Below are 17,605 nucleotides of genomic sequence, written 5' to 3'. Positions count from 1 at the left end.
TTACGTAGTGAGCAGGAAAACGCCTTCATTGCACCTTTCAAATGCTTTTCTGGCAGCTGGCTTAGATGCAAACTCAACAATTCCTTTTCCTATAGACCTCCCACGATCATCCGCAATTACTACAGCTCTCTCAACTGGGCCAAATTGGCCAAACGCTTCCTCCAAGAGCTCATTTGACACAAAAGGGGAAAGATTGCGCACAGACAATGCAGCAGCATGTGTGGCAAATCGGACACGAAGTTGTCGCCCTCTCATAGGAGTATCGTCAAGCTCCGCCTTTGCAATTTCTGCCAAAGCCCTGGACTCCTATAATTAAAGGAAAGATTAAACATTTTATGTCCTACCAATGAGACTAGGACATACCATATAAAGATTAAACACAAACGAAAGTCTTGATTAATGCTAACAATTATTTACCAATTTAATGAATCCAAAGCCTTTGCCTTTGTTGATGAAAACTTCACCCGGCTCTCCATATTTAGAAAACAAACTCTTGAAATCCTCATCTGTAATATCAGCCGGAAGATTTCCTACAAAGAGACGGCACCGCTGGGTGTAGGTTTTCTCTCCAGGTCTCCTTAGAAGAGACAATTTAGCTTTCACACCCTAGAAAGAGATGTCAAAGTCAAGCATTAGACTATATACTCATGCACATATATTGTAAATATGCAAATAGCTTATAATGTATAAGGCAGGTTTAATTTTAAAACCTATTCATATTCAGGGCTGTGGAGTCGGTAGATAAATGTTCCGACTCCGACTCCTCAGTTTTTTGTACTTCCGACTCCAGGTACCCAAAATTTCCTCCGACTCTGACTCCTCGACTCCGACTCCACAGCACTGGTTAATTTTCAGATCGTTAAAATGGAATGTCAAGTTGATAGAAATGAGCTTTTCGACACCACCTTCTTTTTGCTTTTAATCAAGGTTCTAAGGCCACAGAAGCTGCTCGCAATATTTGTGCTGTGTATATAGTGGGTGCTATAGCTCAAAGAATCGCTCGTGATTGGTATGCCAAGTTCAAAAGTGGAGTCGGTAGATAAATGTTCCGACTCAGACTCCTCAGTTTTTTGTACTTCTGACTCCGACTCCAGGTACCCGAAATTTCCTCCGACTCCTCGACTCCACAGCCCTGTTCATATTCCAAGTTTTACACACCAAGCTGCAACTTGTTGGGATGTCCTCTCTTTAAAGTCAGATTAGAATCATGTTATCTATGATAATAGGAAATTTGTAAAGACTGTTTCAAAAAATATTTAAAGTTAGCTATGAATGTTTGGTTTTTGAACTTGTCTGTAGAAACTTTCATGGTAAGGGCAACAAGCTTGGATGTAATCAAGTCTAGTTGTGTTCAATCAGCTAAAATCAATTAAACTTAGTCAAATGGTTAATTGAATAAAGATTCTTCAGGTGTTTAAACTGTACTTACACTAGGTCATTTCGTGTAAGATTATAGAAAGATTAGGTTTTTACTTCAGCATTCTATCTGGTAGTCCTGAATCATAGGGTTATGCATCTCAACCTGCAAGTTGCTTGCTGAATGCTGTCAATTAACTTTGAACTCCACCTCCTTCCAAGACAGCTGCTCCTGCCCCCTCAGTTTGTACAAAAGCAATCAAGGAGCACTGTAATGACAGACATAACTGGAAGGAGGGAAATCTAACACTACAATTCTGGTCTTCTCTAACATCAATGAACATTAATATTCAATTAACTGATCAAAACAGATACCAAAAGTATGTGCAACCTGCATGTTAATCTGAGACAGAGAAGTCTCCAAAGCCAGACTGATCCAAAGGCAGAACCGAGCTTCAGGACTACTAGACATCAAAGAAGAAAGATTAGAGGTAAGAACCTAATTTTTCTTTTTTTGTGCAATGTGTCTAGAAGTCCTGAACCATAGAAACATACCAAAGCAGTCCACAGAATCTGCCTTCAAAACAGAGGACCCAGAGGTAGCGGATGCCTGGAATGCGCTCCCGAGAGAGGTGGTGGAGAGTAAAACTGTGACTGAGTTCAAAGAAGCTTGGGATGAACACAGAAGATTTAGAATCAGAAAATAATATTAAATATTGAACTAGACCAGTACTGGGCAGACTTGCAGGTCTGTGTCTGTGTATGGCCGTTTGGTGGAGGATGGGCAGGGGAGGGCTTCAATGGCTGGGAGGGTGTAGATGGGCTGGAGTAAGTCTTAACAGAGATTTCGGCAGTTGGAACCCAAGCACAATACAGGGTAAAGCTTTGGATTCTTGCCCAGAAATAGCTAAGAAGAAAAAAAAAAAAAAAAAAAAATTTAAATTGAATCAGGTTGGGCAGACTAGATGGACCATTCGGGTCTTTATCTGCCGTCATCTACTATGTTACTATGGTTGCTATGTCTGCTCTATAGAACAAGTTTCAAGTTTATTAACTTTTAATATACCAACCATCAACAGGTATCTGGCCGGTAAAGGTATGATCCACAGCTTTCCACCCATGAGGAAGTAACTCCTCTGTTGGAGAGTGCTTTCAATGGTATCAGTAGCTGCTTACCACAGCTCAAACACAGATATAACGGCCATGTTAAGTTATCTGGAAATCAAGGCCTTAGACGCCAGTCTCCTTTTCTTAGTCTGACTGGTCAGAACAAAACTGATACGTGAAATTCATCAGAAACCTTGAGGTACCAGAGAAGCACTCACTTGACATCCAGCAAATACAATGCTTTATCCTCTCTTAGACCCCCATAGGGTAAGCGACAGGCAAACGGACTTGCTGGTTGACTAGAAAAGCAGACTACTTTTGGTAAGAAGGCAGAACCGTGTGCAAGTAAAGCCCTGCTTCTGTAATTTTAAGGACCAGCTCCTTACAGAACAGAGCTTGTAACTCAAAGACTCCTCTCACTGACAAATCACCACCAGAAACACCGTCTTGACCATAAGATCCAGAAGGGAAGCCTCCTGTAAAGGCTCATAAGGAGAGAGTCTTGGAAAGGTCTCGTGTGAGCTCTCGCCCAAAGGACCACCTCTATGGCTACTGCCATTGACCCCAGTAAAGCCCAGGACTTTGTAGCAGGTTCAAAAACTGCTTCTGGAGCTTCAGTATGCATGGCTATGGAAGAGAAAGAATAATATGGCCCAAGGATGTGTCAAATAAAACTATCAGGTAGTCCAGATCTGAGAAGGTTATCATGCAGCTGTACCGGGCCAAGGTATGCCCCCACCTGGAATACTGCATCCAGCACTGGTCGCCGTACATGAAAGACACAGTACTACTCGAAAGGGTACAGAGGAGAGTGACTAAAATGGTTATGGGGCTGGAGGAGTTGTCGTACAGTGAGAGATTAGAGAAACTGGGCCTCTTCTCCCTTGAAGAGAGGAGACAGAGCGGACATGATCGAAACATTCAAGATAATGAAGGGAATAGATTTAGCAGACAAAGACAGGTTGTTCACCCTCTCCAAGGTAGAGAACGAGAGGGCAACTCTCTAAAGTTAAAAGGGGACAGATTCCGTACAAACGTAGTAAGAGAGTGGTAGAAAAATGGAACTCTCCCCTGTTACAGGGGAAAACACCCTCCAAGGATTCAAGACAAGGTTAGACAAGTTCCTGCTGAACCAGAACATACTCAGGTAAGGATAGACTCAGCTAGGGCATTGGTCTTTGAACTAAGGACCGCCGCGTGAGCGGATTGCTGGGCACGAAGGACTACTGGTCTGGCCCAGCAGCAGCAATTCTTATGTTCTAGGCATGGGTTGGCTGCAACTGACTTCTTAAAGATGACTAACAATCCTAAGTCCTGGAGTTGGGCCTCTCTTGAACTGCCCATTCTCCTTCCACCTTGGACACGGCTCTGATTAGCCAATTATCCAAACACAGGTGCACTTGGATGAAGGTTTGCTACCACCATGACCCTTAGTAAAGGTGCTGTTAGGCCAAATGGGAGTGTAGAGAAATGGAAATACTGCTCTAGCTCATGAAACAACAAGACCCTCCCCATGGACCAGAAAAATGGGAATGTGGAGATTTGCCTTCTTCAATTTGACTGAAGCCTAAAATTCCCCTGGTGCCACTGCCGCTACAAGACCATGTGCTGCATTGACCAAAATGCGGTCCAGAAGTGGCCTTTGTCATCCAAGCCCTTCTTTGGGACTGGCTATGGCTCATCTCATCCAAGAAGGCTTAATCCCATCACTATCCTGGATCCGATTGCAGACTTGAGTTGTATGGGACACTGCCAGCCCCACAGTTCAAGTTCAGCAGTTGGTCACAATATTTAAAACTTTCTCCAGTACACAGTACTGTGTAGAGCTTTGGATTATTGCCCAGAAATAGCTAAGAAAAAAAAATTTGAATTGAATCAGGTTGGGCAGACTGGATGGACCATTCGGGTCTTTATCTGCTGTCATCTATGATGTTACTATGAAGATCCAGTAGACTTTGAATCATTGTCTGGACTCTAAGGGCTGTCTCCAGCTGGCCAGAGAATCTACAAGTTTGGAAGTGAGGGACAAACTATTTTTGATAAACTTTGAGGACCCAATGGTCTGCACCAATCTGAACCCAGACCAATAGGCCAATAACCTGCCCCTTAACTGGAGGGTCTTGGCCTCTGTCCTGGCGTCATTGTGCTTTCTTGGAGGCTGGAGAGGGGTGAGCGGAAGAGGCTTGCTGTCTCCTGCCCCTGCTAAACCTCTGCCATGATCCCTAAAAGGACATCTGCATCACCTGGCCTCCTGCATAAGGACAATCTTCGAGAGCCTCGATTCCCATGTTCTGGACCCTGGGTCTACTGTCCAGCAAGCCTTAAGGTGACAGTCCATAACAGTGGCCATCAAGTCATCCAGATCCTCTTGCCCACTGATCCACAGCATCAATCGGGAGAGATAGCATAGGTTAATACTTCACTCATGACTGATGTCATACAGAGCGTCCACTATATAATTTGTCCCAGATAGGAGCATCTAGAAATCTTGTCTGCTTCCAAGGCCAGGAATCGAACCAGTCACGTGTGGCAAGAACATGCAAAAGGAAGCAGCTGTCACCTTAATCCCTAAGGCCAAACCTTCAAATTATCTCTTAAGGACCACCACATTACAGTCCTGAGTATCCTTTAACATTGCAGCTCCTTCACTAGCTGAACAAACCGCTGCTGGAAATCTGGAGCCATAGGTTAAAGCCTGGACATCATCTTATAGCCACTCACAAGGACCCCTTTTGGTGACTGGCTCTCAAAATCCAAGCTTCTGTACCCTCACTTCAATCATGCAACTTTTCCTCATTTGAAGCCCACTCCATCTGCCTAGTCACTCCTCTAATTCTCCAGATAACAGTCATTTATCATCTCCCCCCCCCCAAGTCCTCTTACTAAATTTGACTCCTGGCTTTGCAGCTTCCTGGATTCATCTTCTCCCTCTCTCTTGGGGATTTGAACATTCACATTGAAAATGCTTGAAACATGACTCTTAACTTTCTTGCCTTAACCTCATCATTCTATCTCCACTATACCCACTCACTGGTATGGTTACTGCCTTGATCTTTTCTTCCACAACTACTAACTTCTATACCCCGCTGCGCCCCAATCTCCAATCTGATTACCTTCAAAATTACTCACTCTCACCAACAAGTTTTGAAATCTCCAATCCCCTCGATCCTTCCACGTTCTTAACCACTGTTTCACCTACACTTTGTTATCCAAGTCTGTCCCATGAGGCTGCCTTCACACAACTCTTACTCTCTTCTCTGGACACCCTTACTCCGTTTCCTGCTCTATCAGCCGTACCAAACCTCAACCTTGGCTCACTCCCAGAATCCTATCTTACATTCTTGTACCTACTGTGTCGAGTGCCTTTGGCTGAAATCTCACACATATGCTTTGACTTCCTCCACTTTAATTTTATGCTAACTTTAATTATGCTCTTACACTGGTCAAGCAAGACTACTACATCAATACCCTTTCTTCCAGCCCCTGTCATCTCTGCCATGCAGAGCTCCTTCCTCAAAATGACCACCCCCCCCCAATACGATGGCTGAATACTTTCATGACAATGTTCACAAGATTGCCCTTGAATTCGCAGCAAATTCACAACCTTCTCCCCTTTCCACCATACACTGTCCTGGCCTTTAATCTCACACCATCCCTTCTTCCTTAGTCCAAACAACTCAAAGCACCTGCATATCCTCTCCCTTGCCTAGTCCCACCCTATCAACCCTCCAACTATTGCTGACATTTCTTCCTTCTCTGAAATCATCCTAGTCTCACCCCTCCAACTTGACCCCATCTCACATAGTTTTCCCTCCCATCTACCATATCCTCAAGCTATCAATTTCTACTACAACGGTCCCAGATGCCTTCAAAAATGCTGTGGTTTAACTGCTTCTCAAAAAACCCTCACTGGACCCCACCTGCCCATTTAACTATTGCTCTGTATGCCTGGAATAAACTACCTGAGTTTGTCTGTCATGCCCCTTTCCTTTACCTTTCTCCCACAGCATCGGAGTGTGCTGAATGGCAGTTCGCCCTTCAGTGGGTCATTCATCTCTGCCTGTGGTCCACTTCAGGGCTTTTTGCTTACGGGGAGGAATCAGTTGGTGAATCACCTCCTGCAGCATCAGGAGGGTATTTTGGGAGGCTGTCGTATTTGAATTTTGGCAGGCTCCATGCTTCGACCACCCAAATTTTGACCACCAACACTGGATGGCAGAGCTAAACTTTAAGCTCTCTATCTCCGCCTGCTGGTGAACAGAAGCCACTCATCTGGATTCATCTGCTGCTGACAAGGGTCTCTTGGGAGCATGCAAAAATGTAGAACTCTTCAATGCCACACTCACAGATTTCAAATTAGAGAATGACACGGTGGCGGTTTACCCGCGGCCACCGCTTTTAGCCGCGGGTGACCCGCCGAAACGGGGAACGAAAACTAGCAGTCACTGCGGCGACGGGGACAAGGCCATTCACCACCCCGTGGGGCGGTGAATGGTCTTGTCCCCGCAGTGAGGCATGAAGGATCGCGCAGTCCCCGCAGCCCACACCCGCCTGCCCAATCGATCCTAGTGTTTAGCCAGCTCTCTCCCTTCTCCTCACCTTAGTTTGTAGGTTTTCTTTTTCGGCGACCCGCACGCTATCAGAGAGCCGCGCACCCGCTGCTGCTCAGTTTCGATCTTCTGTTCTGACGCAACCGGAAACAGGAAGTTGCAGCAGAGCAGAAGATTGAACACTGAGCAGCCGCACATGCGCGGCTCTTTGGGAAAGCGTGCAGGTCGCCGAAAAAGAAAACCTACAAACTAAGGTGAGGAGGAAGGGAGAGAGCTGGCTAAACACTACGATCGATTGGGCAGGCGAGTGGTGGCTGTGGGGACTGTGCGATCGCTCGTGTTCCCGGCTCAAACTGGAAGGAGGGAGTGAAAGGGAAAAGGATTCTGGGCCAAGGGGATGAAGATGGAAAGAAAAACCCAAAGCAGGAAAGAAAGGGAAGGACAGGCAGGTGAGCCAGATGCTAGAAGCAGGGGGGGGGAAGAAAGAGGGAAAAAAAGCTAGATGGGGTTGAAAAGAAGAGACACACTGGTATGGAAGAGGAAGATAGGGGAAATCTGGACACAGGAAGGTAACAGAAAGAGGGGAAATTATGTGCATGGGGCATAGGGACAGAGACATAAAGGGGACATGCCATGGGGATGGTATATGGACACAGGGGGGGGGGGCAATGGCAGATACATAGGGGAGATATTAGAAATGGGGAAAATAGGAGCACAAAAGCGAGATGGTTTGTGGGGATGGGACAGGGACCGAGCTCGCAGGCTCCAGTGGCTTGCACAAATTACATTGTAACGTGCCATGAAAATAAAAGGGAGGAAGGTAGATAGATAGGCCATGCGAGAGGAGCTGAAGGGTAGTAGAAAGGAACAGATGGTAAAGGAGGGAGGGAAGGGTGGTGGTGGAAAGGAATAGGACAGACATTGAAGGAGGGTGGAGAGGAACAGAGCCTGAAGGGAAATGTGGAAGACAGAGTGGGAAGAAGACAGATGCCAGACTATGGGGGAGCGGAGGGAAGAAGATGGGTGCTAGACCAATTTGGGGGGGCGGGTGAAGGGAGAGGCACAGTAACAGCAAATGGAAGACGCAGAGAGAAGACACACAGTGGATGGAAGGAATTGAATGAGAAGATGTGGAAAGCAGAAACCAGACAACAAAGGTAGGAAAAAAAATTATATTTATTTATTTATTTTTTGCTTTAGGATAAAATAGTATATTAGTTGTGTTGATAAAAATTTATAAACAAAGCCCTGCCAGCTGAACATCTTTCTCTAGTTCAGCAGCAGGAACTTTGATTTATAAGAAAGGAATAAGCTAAATATTACAGTACTAAGGCTTATATGGATGCAGCGGGGACGGTGACGGGGCGGTGAATGGGATGGCGGTGACGGGGCGGTGAAGGGAACGGCGGTGACAGGGCGGTGCAGAGGATGGTAGGCCGGAGACGGGGCGGGGACAGATTTTTTTCCCCGTGTCATTCTCTACTTCAAATCCAGGATGAGTCTCCAGTATTCTGTGCCTTTCTTAGGCACTATGAAGCATATGGAGCATGTAACAGCCCAATTCTTGAAGAACTGATTCTATGGCTTAGATGTCCAAGAGTCCATGCACCATCACTCTGACCCTGGTTTTCTATTCTGGTTGGCCAGCAAGTCAATCAGATCTGGAGGAAGGCAACAGAAATTTGATCTTGTGACCTTCTTGAATAATATTGAGGACCCAGCAATCTGAGGAAATGTTCTCACACACCCTCCAGAATGCCAACAGCCTCTCTCACCAAACGTGTGGCTGCACGGCTGATGACCTAGTGTCACTGCACTAACTTGCGACCCCGAGGGTTGTTGGCTTCGAGTTGTCAAATCTCTGCCTGGATCCCCGGTCTCCGATGGGAAGAACCTGTGAAGTACTGGCGAGACCTACAGGAGGTCCGCGTCATCTCCCATGTGGAGTAGACCCCAAGAATGGGGACCTGCTGGCAGCGAAGCCAGGTGAAAATGCCAGAAAATAAAAGTCAAGTACCTTCTCACTTCACTTGCAGAAGGAACTTAAGAGGACACTATACCCTAATGGTGGAGGAGCTGAAAGGTGGGTGGAGGGGCTGAAAGGTGTGATTTGACATTCTTCTCCAGCAGTTTGAAACTATAGATTGACAACACCTAAGGTACAGACTCCTGTATTGATGTTAACAGAACTCCTTTTTTAAATGAGGGATTTTCAACAGGAATGCTCAGGAACAGGTTTCAGCCTGCTTATAACATTGATGCCTAAATGTCCCTCTACCCTCTGAAATACACAGCAAGACAGTATCTTTACTTATCCCAGGACAAGTAGGCATGATATTCTCACATGTGGGTGACGTCATCTACGGAGCCCCAGCGCGGACAGCTTTTCAAGCAAACTTGATTGAAGTTTCAAGTTTGCTACACTGCACCACGCATGTGCATGCCTTCTTGCCCACTAGAGGGCGCATCCCCACCTCGTGGTCCTCAGTTCATTCTCTTCCGCGGAGCCAGAAGCCCTGTGGAAATTGTGCTCTTAGTATTTGCCTTCTGTCACCGCGGCTGTGTCCTTTTTTCGACTCGGTCGCTGTGTTTTTCTTTGTTGTTCTTTTTATTTCCTTCAGTTTTCGTCAAAAAAAAAACCAAAACTTTTCCGTTCGGCTCCGGGGGCTCCTGGTAGCCGCGGCCGCGGGACCTCGCTTGTTCTTGGCCGGTTTTTGGGCCCATGTCCCGTCCTGTGACGGGCTTTAAAAAGTGCACCCGGTGCGATCGGCTCCTTTCGATCACCGATCCTCACCGGTGGTGCTTGCGTTGCCTGGGCCCTGAGCATCCCACCAACGCCTGTTCCCGGTGCTCTACTTTTCAGCAGAGAGCTCTCCGCCGCCGTCGGGCTCGTATGGTGGAGCTCTTTGCCGTTGACCCCGCGGCGGGGAAGGCCTCGACGTCGGCCTCGGCTTCGGCCCCGGTCTTGACCTCGGCTCCTTCGTCCTCGCCCTGGAAGCCCGCGGCGTCGAAGCCGGTGTCTTCGACCCCGAAGTCGGCGAAGGGTAAGTCCTCACTTCCTTCTTCAGTTTCAGCCTCGAAGAAGCCATCCTCGAGTTCCTCGGCGGGGGCAGGTGGGTCGTCCTCGGCCCCGCCCCGAGCGCCGAAGTCGGGTGCCCCGCGGGAATACTCGGTACCGAGGTCGCCCTCGAGGGAGCACCCGACGGCCCCGGATCTGCCGACTATGATGGGGGTTCCCGTCTTCCAGGACTTGCTCCGGGCTCTCATCGCCTCGGAGCTGTCCGGGGCCCTCGCGCACCTTCAGCAGGCTTCGGCCTCGACTGCCCCGGTGTCAATGACCTCGGTCTCGGTGCCCTCGACTTCGGGCCCGGGGGGGGTTTTGGCCTCGGCCCCGACCTTGCCCTCGACTTCGGTGGACCAGCCTGAGCGGAGTGTGCGGCCTCGGGACAAGGTGCGGCGAGTTCGGAGGATCTCTTCCTCTTCGTCGAGGTCCTCCCGGGGTTCCTCGCCCTCGGGTCGGTCTCGAGCGAAGCATCGGTTGAGGAAGCCCAAACGCCAACGGGCCTCTCCTCAACGCCGCAGTCGCTCCTCGACGACCTGGGCGGAGACCCTGCAGGTCTCCGAACTGCGCCTCAATAACCCGAGGCTTTTCCGTTCTTCAGAGGTTGAGTGCCCTTCGAGGGACTCTTCGCCGAGACGGAAGGGGCGTGCCTCGGTGCCCCATACCCCGGGGACTTCCCGAAGGGGTTCCTCGGGGCATGGGCGGTCCCTGACCCCGCCCAGATCGCTCGGTGCAGCTTCTTGGGGTTCGGGGTCTGGCACGGGGAAGGAACCTCGTTACTCACGCGAGGCTTCTCCTTCCTTCTTGGCGAGGCGCTCGTCTCGATCTCCCTCTCCGCCTTCGAAGCCCTCCTCTTTCTCTAGATTCGTTCTTGATATGGGCAGGGCTTTGGACCTTGATCTGGGCGCAGGATCGAAGTACACCAAAGAGTTTTTGGAAGAGCAGGATTTGCCCTCTCCCCCCAGAGAGACGCTTCGGCTCCCTCTCAATAAGGTTCTTACCCAGACCTTTTTGAGGAACCTTGACTCCCCTCTTACGGTCACAGCGGTGCCTTCTAAGATGGAGTCCAAGTATCGCACTGTCCCGTGCAAGGGCTTTGATAAGGCACAGCTGTCCCACCAGTCCCTACTGGTGGAGTCAGCTCTGAAGAAGTCGAAGCCTTCTAGGGTCTCTGCGGCGGTTCCCCCCGGACGGGAGGGACGGACCTTGGACAAGTTTGGTCGTCGTCTCTATTCCAACTCTTTGATGGCGACCAGGGTCCTGAATTACGCATTCACCTTCTCATCTTATTTGAGACAGATGGTGAAGTCGTTGCCGAGGTATCATGGAGTCATGCCAGATTCCCATAAGGATTTTGGGGCCTTTATGTCCAATTTGTCTCAGCTGCGTCTCTACCTCTTCCATGCGGTGTATGACGCATTTGAGCTTGCCTCTCGTGTGTCCGCCTTCGCGGTGGTGATGCGCCGCCTGGCGTGGCTCCGTACCCTGGATATGGACCCAAACTTGCAAGAGCGTCTGGCCAATCTTCCATGTGTTGGCTCAGAGCTGTTTGATGAGTCCTTGGAGGCGGCGACCAAGCGTTTGTCGGAACACGAGCGCTCTATTGCCTCATTGGTCCATCCAAAACCCCGGGCTCCGCCGCAGAAGCCGTTTAGACCTCCTCCGCGGCGGTACCTGCAGAAGTCGACACCGGCCTTCTCCAGGCCTCCGCCCCGGCGTCCCCAGCAGCAGGGCAGAGCGTCCCAACCAAAGCCTCTGGCGCAGGGAGCGTCTAAACCCGCTGTCTTTTTGACGTGATGCGCGGTTGGGGGCGTGCCCCCTCCGCACTGTCAAAGGACCCCCTTCCTATCGGGGGCAGATTGCAGGCCTTTCTTCCAGCCTGGGCCGAGATCACGTCAGACGCTTGGGTGCTCCGGATCATCTCCGAGGGCTACTCGCTGACCTTCTTAGCCACGCCACCGGAACATCCGCCGGGGGCTTCTCTTTGCTGTCGAGACCAGCTTCCTCTTTTCCTGTCGGAGGCCAGGTCCTTGTTGGGCCTTCGGGCGGTGGAGCCGGTGACCCCAAACCAAAGGGGACGGGGGTTTTACTCCCGTTACTTTTTGGTCCCGAAGAAGGCAGGGGACTTACGCCCCATTCTGGACCTCCGGAGGCTCAACAAGTTCCTTGTCCGGGAGAAGTTCCGTATGTTATCCCTTCCAGTCCTGTACCCTCTGCTGGACTCGGGGGACTGGATGTGCTCCCTGGACCTAAAGGAAGCATATACGCATGTTCTGGTGCATCCCGCCTTCCGCCAGTTCTTACGGTTCCAGGTGGGGGAGTTGCATCTCCAATATCGCGTCCTTCCCTTCGGGCTGGCCTCGTCTCCTCGGGTCTTCACGAAGAGTATGGTGGTGGTCGCGGCTGCCCTAAGATCTCAGGGGCTGCAGGTCTTCCCCTACCTGGACGATTGGCTGATCAAGGGAGGGGGTTATCTCAGCGACCCGACAGACTATCATTTTTCTTCAGCGTCTGGGGTTCGAGGTAAATTTTCCCAAATCGCAGCTGTGCCCGGCTCAATCCCTTCAGTTTATCGGGGCCGTGCTGGACACGGTTCGCCTTCGTGCGTTCCTTCCCTCGAGACTGGAGGCTCTGCTTTGCCTGGCTCGTCAGATTTTGCGGCAGCGCTCCGTTTCTGCACACACGCTGATGATTCTGCTCGGCCACATGGCTTCAACAGTTCATGTCACGCCGTTTGCCCGATTGCATCTGAGACTCCCTCAGTGGACCTTGGCCTCCCAGTGGCGTCAGGATCGAGACCCGCTCTCCCTTCCTGTAACGGTGACTCCTTCCTTGAGACGATCGCTCCGTAGGTGGACCAACTCTTCCAATCTTTCCGGGGGGTTTGCTCTTTCTCGTCCCTCCACATCGCAAGGTCCTGACCACGGACTCTTCGGAGTACGCGTGGGGAGCTCACCTCGACGGTCTGCGGACTCAAGCGCTATGGTCGGCGGAGGACCGTCTTTGTCACATCAATGTTTTGGAGCTTCGTGCCATTTTTCTGGCAGCTCGAGCGTTCGGTCATCTACTGCGCAATCAGGTGGTCCTGGTACGGACGGACAACCAAGTGGCAATGTATTATGTCAACAAGCAAGGGGGGACAGGTTCTTGGTCCCTGTGCAGGGAAGCTTTGCGCCTTTGGGAATGGGCGACCTCCCAGAACATCTTCCTGCGGGCGGTTTACATTCAGGGAGAGAAGAATTGCCTGGCCGACAAACTCAGTCGTCTTCTCCAGCCGCACGAGTGGTCACTGAACTCCCGAGTCCTGCGCGAGGTCTTCCACCGCTGGGGGACTCCTCAGGTGGATCTGTTTGCCTCCCCGGAGACTCGCAAACTGCCCCTCTATTGTTCATGGATTTACTCCCAGGACCGTCTCAATGGCAGACGCCTTCCTTCTCGACTGGGAAGGGAGATTCCTTTATGCGTTTCCTCCTTTTCCTCTGATCTTGAGGACGTTGGTTCACCTCAAGTCATCCAGAGCCACTATGATTCTCATTGCGCCTCGTTGGCCTCGTCAGCACTGGTTCTCCCTGCTTCTTCAACTCAGTACCAGGGAGCCTCTACTTCTACCTGTGTTTCCCTCTCTGCTGTCTCAGAGTCGGGGTTCGCTGTTGCATCCCAATCTTCAGTCATTACATCTGACGGCTTGGTTTCTTTCCCCCTGACTTCAGCGGTCAGGGAGGTGTTGGAAGCTTCGCGCAAGGCCTCGATTCGGCTTTGTTATTCCCAGAAGTGGACCAGATTTTGATCCTGGTGTGCCTCGCACCATCTGGATCCGAGTTTGGTTCCGGTGTCCTCGGTTCTGGAATATTTGTTGCATTTGTCCAAGTCTGGGCTGAAGACGACTTCCATCCGGGTACATCTCAGTGCTATTGCCGCTTTCCATCGGCATCTAGAGGGACGTTCTCTCTCTCTTCATCCTCTGGTAGTTCGTTTCATGAGGGGTTTAGTTAATGTTAATCCTCCTCTGAAACCTCCTCCTGTGGTTTGGGATCTTAATGTGGTCTTGGCTCAGTTGATGAAAACTCCTTTTGAGCCGATTGATAAGTCTCTTCTTAAGTTTCTCACTTGGAAGGTGGTCTTTTTACTTGCGCTCACGTCGGCTCGTCGGATTAGTGAGCTTCAGGCTTTGGTTGCGGACCCGCCCTTTACTGTGTTCCATCATGACAAGGTGGTTCTTCGCACCCATCCTAAATTTCTACCTAAGGTTGTGTCTGATTTCCACCTCAATCAGTCTATTGTTCTTCCAGTGTTCTTCCCGAAGCCCCACTCTCATCCTGGAGAGGCTGCGCTTCACACGCTTGACTGTAAGAGGGCGTTGGCTTTTTATCTCCAACGTACCAAGTCTCATCGGAAGGTTCCTCAATTGTTTTTGTCCTTTGATCCTAATCGGTTGGGACATCCTGTTTCCAAGCACACCTTGTCCAACTGGTTGGCTGCTTGTATTTCTTTTTGCTATGCTTAGGCTGGTCTCACGCTCCATGGTCGAGTCACGGGGCATAAGGTCAGGGCTATGGCAGCTTCTGTTGCTTTCCTCCGGTCTACTCCTGTGGAGGACATATGTAAAGCTGCCACTTGGTCTTCGGTTCATACGTTCACCTCCCACTACTGTCTGGACACTTTGTCCAGAAGCGACGGTCGGTTTGGCCAGTCGGTGTTACGTAACCTGTTTTCCTAAATTGCCATCCTCCCACCTGCTCTTTTTTGGTTGGCTTGGAGGTCACCCACATGTGAGAATATCATGCCTGCTTGTCCTGGGATAAAGCACAGTTACTTACCGTAACAGGTGTTATCCAGGGACAGCAGGCATATATTCTCACAACCCACCCTCCTCCCCGGGGATGGCTTCTTTGCTGGTTATGGAACTGAGGACCACGAGGTGGGGATGCGCCCTCTAGTGGGCAAGAAGGCATGCACATGCGTGGTGCAGTGTAGCAAACTTGAAACTTCAATCAAGTTTGCTTGAAAAGCTGTCCGCGCTGGGGCTCCGTAGATGACGTCACCCACATGTGAGAATATATGCCTGCTGTCCCTGGATAACACCTGTTACGGTAAGTAGCTGTGCTTTTTAAGCCTACCTCACCCCTCTTTCCTTGTTCTCTATTGATATAAAGGAGGGGGTGGGTCGGTAAAATCAGGGCGAAGGGTCACTGGAGTGGGCAGACTTGGTGGGCTGTGGCCCTTTTCTGCCGTCATTTTTCTATGTTTTCTATTTAGCTAATGCTGTCATTTGCTTTCTTCAGTATCTTTTCCCACATTCTTCTGTTTCGACACCCATCAGGACAGTCACTTATCTAAACTGTCTTTCATCTTCAATTACAGGCTTCGTTCCCTTCATTTTACTATTCCATAAACTTTTGAGAAGGCTACTCAAATCTAGGTTTTAAAAAAATACATTTACTAAGCTGCTTTTAAATCTTAACCTGTTATTCACTTGTTAACATTCCTGTCATTTGTCCTATGTGTAAGCCTTATCAAGCAGGGATTTTCTTACATGTTTCCGTACAGTGCCAGGTATGTCTAGTAAGGTCAAAGAAATTAGGTAAAGAATGATTTTAGCAGTATATGCATTTTCTAAACATTCTAGCAATAACTGTGGGTATGCATACAAAAGGAAAAGCTGAAGACACTCAAGAAGGTGAAAATATGGTACTACTGAATACCTAAAAATGATTCCTCACACAGAAGATCTAAACGTCAACATGAACTATACTAAGAAAGGCAGAATGTAGAGCAAAGAGACCACAGAATTGATGTTTGATTAGTGTGACCATATGGCTCCAGAAAAAAGGGGACAGATTGAGACATCCGGGTTTTACTTCCATTGAAAGCAAAGGAGAACAGATTAAGACATCTTGGTTGCTTTCAATGCAAGTAAAACCCGGATGTCTCAATCCGTCCCCTTTTTACTGGAGCCATATGGTCACACTATGTTTGATCAAATCAAACCAGTTATTTGATACTTTTACACAGTTCTCTCGTTCTGTGGAATCTTCTAGTGATTTGTTGATCTGAAAGAAAAACATCTCAAATTGCTTCAACAGGGAGAAAAAAACAGCGTCAAAACTTACGCAGCGGCTGTTAACACACCCATCCCGGACGGCCTGTCACGAGACCTAGCCCCGCCCTGTCATGGCGCGCGATGGGACCTTTCAGAACTAGGGCCGTCGGTTAGGCCTCGTGACGTCACCAGACTAGGAACGTCCTCGAGGCCCTTTTAACGTGGCGGCGCCAAAACGCACGCGCCGATTCAAACGCCCAACGGCCGCGGGAAATGGCCCGCACCCCCGGCCGCCATCTTAACCTACTCCCCCCCCCCTACCTCGTTGATCTTGTCATCTGCCTCGTCGGCTGCCGACTGTTCCTCCTGTTGCTGCATGGAGCGCGGCTGGTGCTGCTGATAGTGCCCTTTCCTCGCTCCCTGTTGCTGCTGCTGGTTGCCGGGCTTCGGCTTCTGCTGCTGCGCGCCCTGCGACGGAGGCCCCGAGGAGCCCAGCTTGGGCGGCGGGGACTGCACCTTCCCCTGGCCGGCGTTCGCAGCTCCTTTGGCCGCTGGCGCCTGGGACCCGCCGGCCCCCGGCTGCTGCTGCTGAGGCTGCGAGGCCTGCTGTCCTTGCGGCTGCCCGGCGGCCGCCTGTGCCCCGCCGCCCGCTCCCGCCGCCGGCTGCGCGGCGGCCGAGGCGCTGCTGTTGGCGGCCGAGGCGGGCGGCGTCTGCTGCTGCGACGACGCTTTGCCGGAGTCCTGCGACGGAGTCGCTTTGGCCGCGTCTTCCCGCGGAGGAGCCTGGAGGGAGCTGCCTCGGTTCTGCGTTTGGCTCATGTGCATCGGGCCTCGGAAGCTCGGGTTATGGCCGCCGCCGCCTCGGCCGCCTCCACTACTTCCTCCTCTCCTATGGAAGCTGCTACCGAGGCTGCTGAGGCCGCCGCCGCGGCTGCGGAACCTGTCACGCGACATAGGGTCAAACATTTTGACGGTCGGAGGGGAATAACTCGAGGAGAACCGCTGCACAGAGAGCTGGCGCGTTTTGCACAGCACGACGATCTGCTCGAAGCTTCTAAAATGGCGACCGGGAGAGCGCGGCGCTTTGTCCTTCTGCTTAAGACGACGCGGAGGTTCCGCCCTGGAAGGCAAGGGCGTCGATTGACAGCGCCGCAGCCAATCGCCGGTTGAGGTTGTCGGAACGCTCGTCGTTCGTTGGAGGAGAAGGTGTGTTGAAGGCTAGGCTCGAAGGCTGGAATTGATGGCATCGCTGTCCAATTGGATCAGTTGGCAACGTCCCTGCTCGCGGATTGGTCGGATTACCGCGATCAAGAAAACGACGTCTTCGTTCATTACGTCTTCAGAAACAAAGAGTGGCGCTAACTGGCAAATGGAGTCTTTCAAAACGGAGAAAGTACCTGGGAACATGGGACACACCGAAGGGCCACCAAGCCCACCATCCTAAGAATAAGCAGTGAATTTCTCCAAGCCATCTAAATCAGTGTTCTTCAA

General features: G+C 50.5%; 1 protein-coding gene across 2 annotated transcripts in view; it reads right to left on the bottom strand.

Annotated features, from left to right (window-relative positions):
* SFPQ (splicing factor proline and glutamine rich) overlaps positions 1–17,220 on the bottom strand; it is a 126,226-nt gene extending 109,006 nt beyond the window's left edge. The window contains exons 1-3 of one of the 2 annotated variants that reach the window (XM_033954419.1): positions 16,436–17,220; positions 418–606; positions 5–306 (exon numbers count right to left, since the gene is read on the bottom strand). In XM_033954419.1, the coding sequence (XP_033810310.1) occupies positions 5–306; positions 418–606; positions 16,436–17,080 (1,136 nt within the window). In that variant the 5' untranslated portion in view covers positions 17,081–17,220. The remainder of the gene's footprint in view (positions 1–4; positions 307–417; positions 607–16,435) is intronic. The other variant, XM_033954418.1, reaches the window with a different exon arrangement.
* Between the last annotated feature and the right edge of the window lie 385 nt (positions 17,221–17,605).

Source organism: Geotrypetes seraphini, chromosome 8 (assembly GCF_902459505.1).
Source record: "Geotrypetes seraphini chromosome 8, aGeoSer1.1, whole genome shotgun sequence".
Taxonomy (NCBI): Eukaryota; Metazoa; Chordata; class Amphibia; order Gymnophiona; family Dermophiidae; genus Geotrypetes; species Geotrypetes seraphini.
The sequence above is the reverse complement of the archived record's forward strand: the minus strand, read 5'-3'. Positions and strand labels throughout refer to the sequence as shown.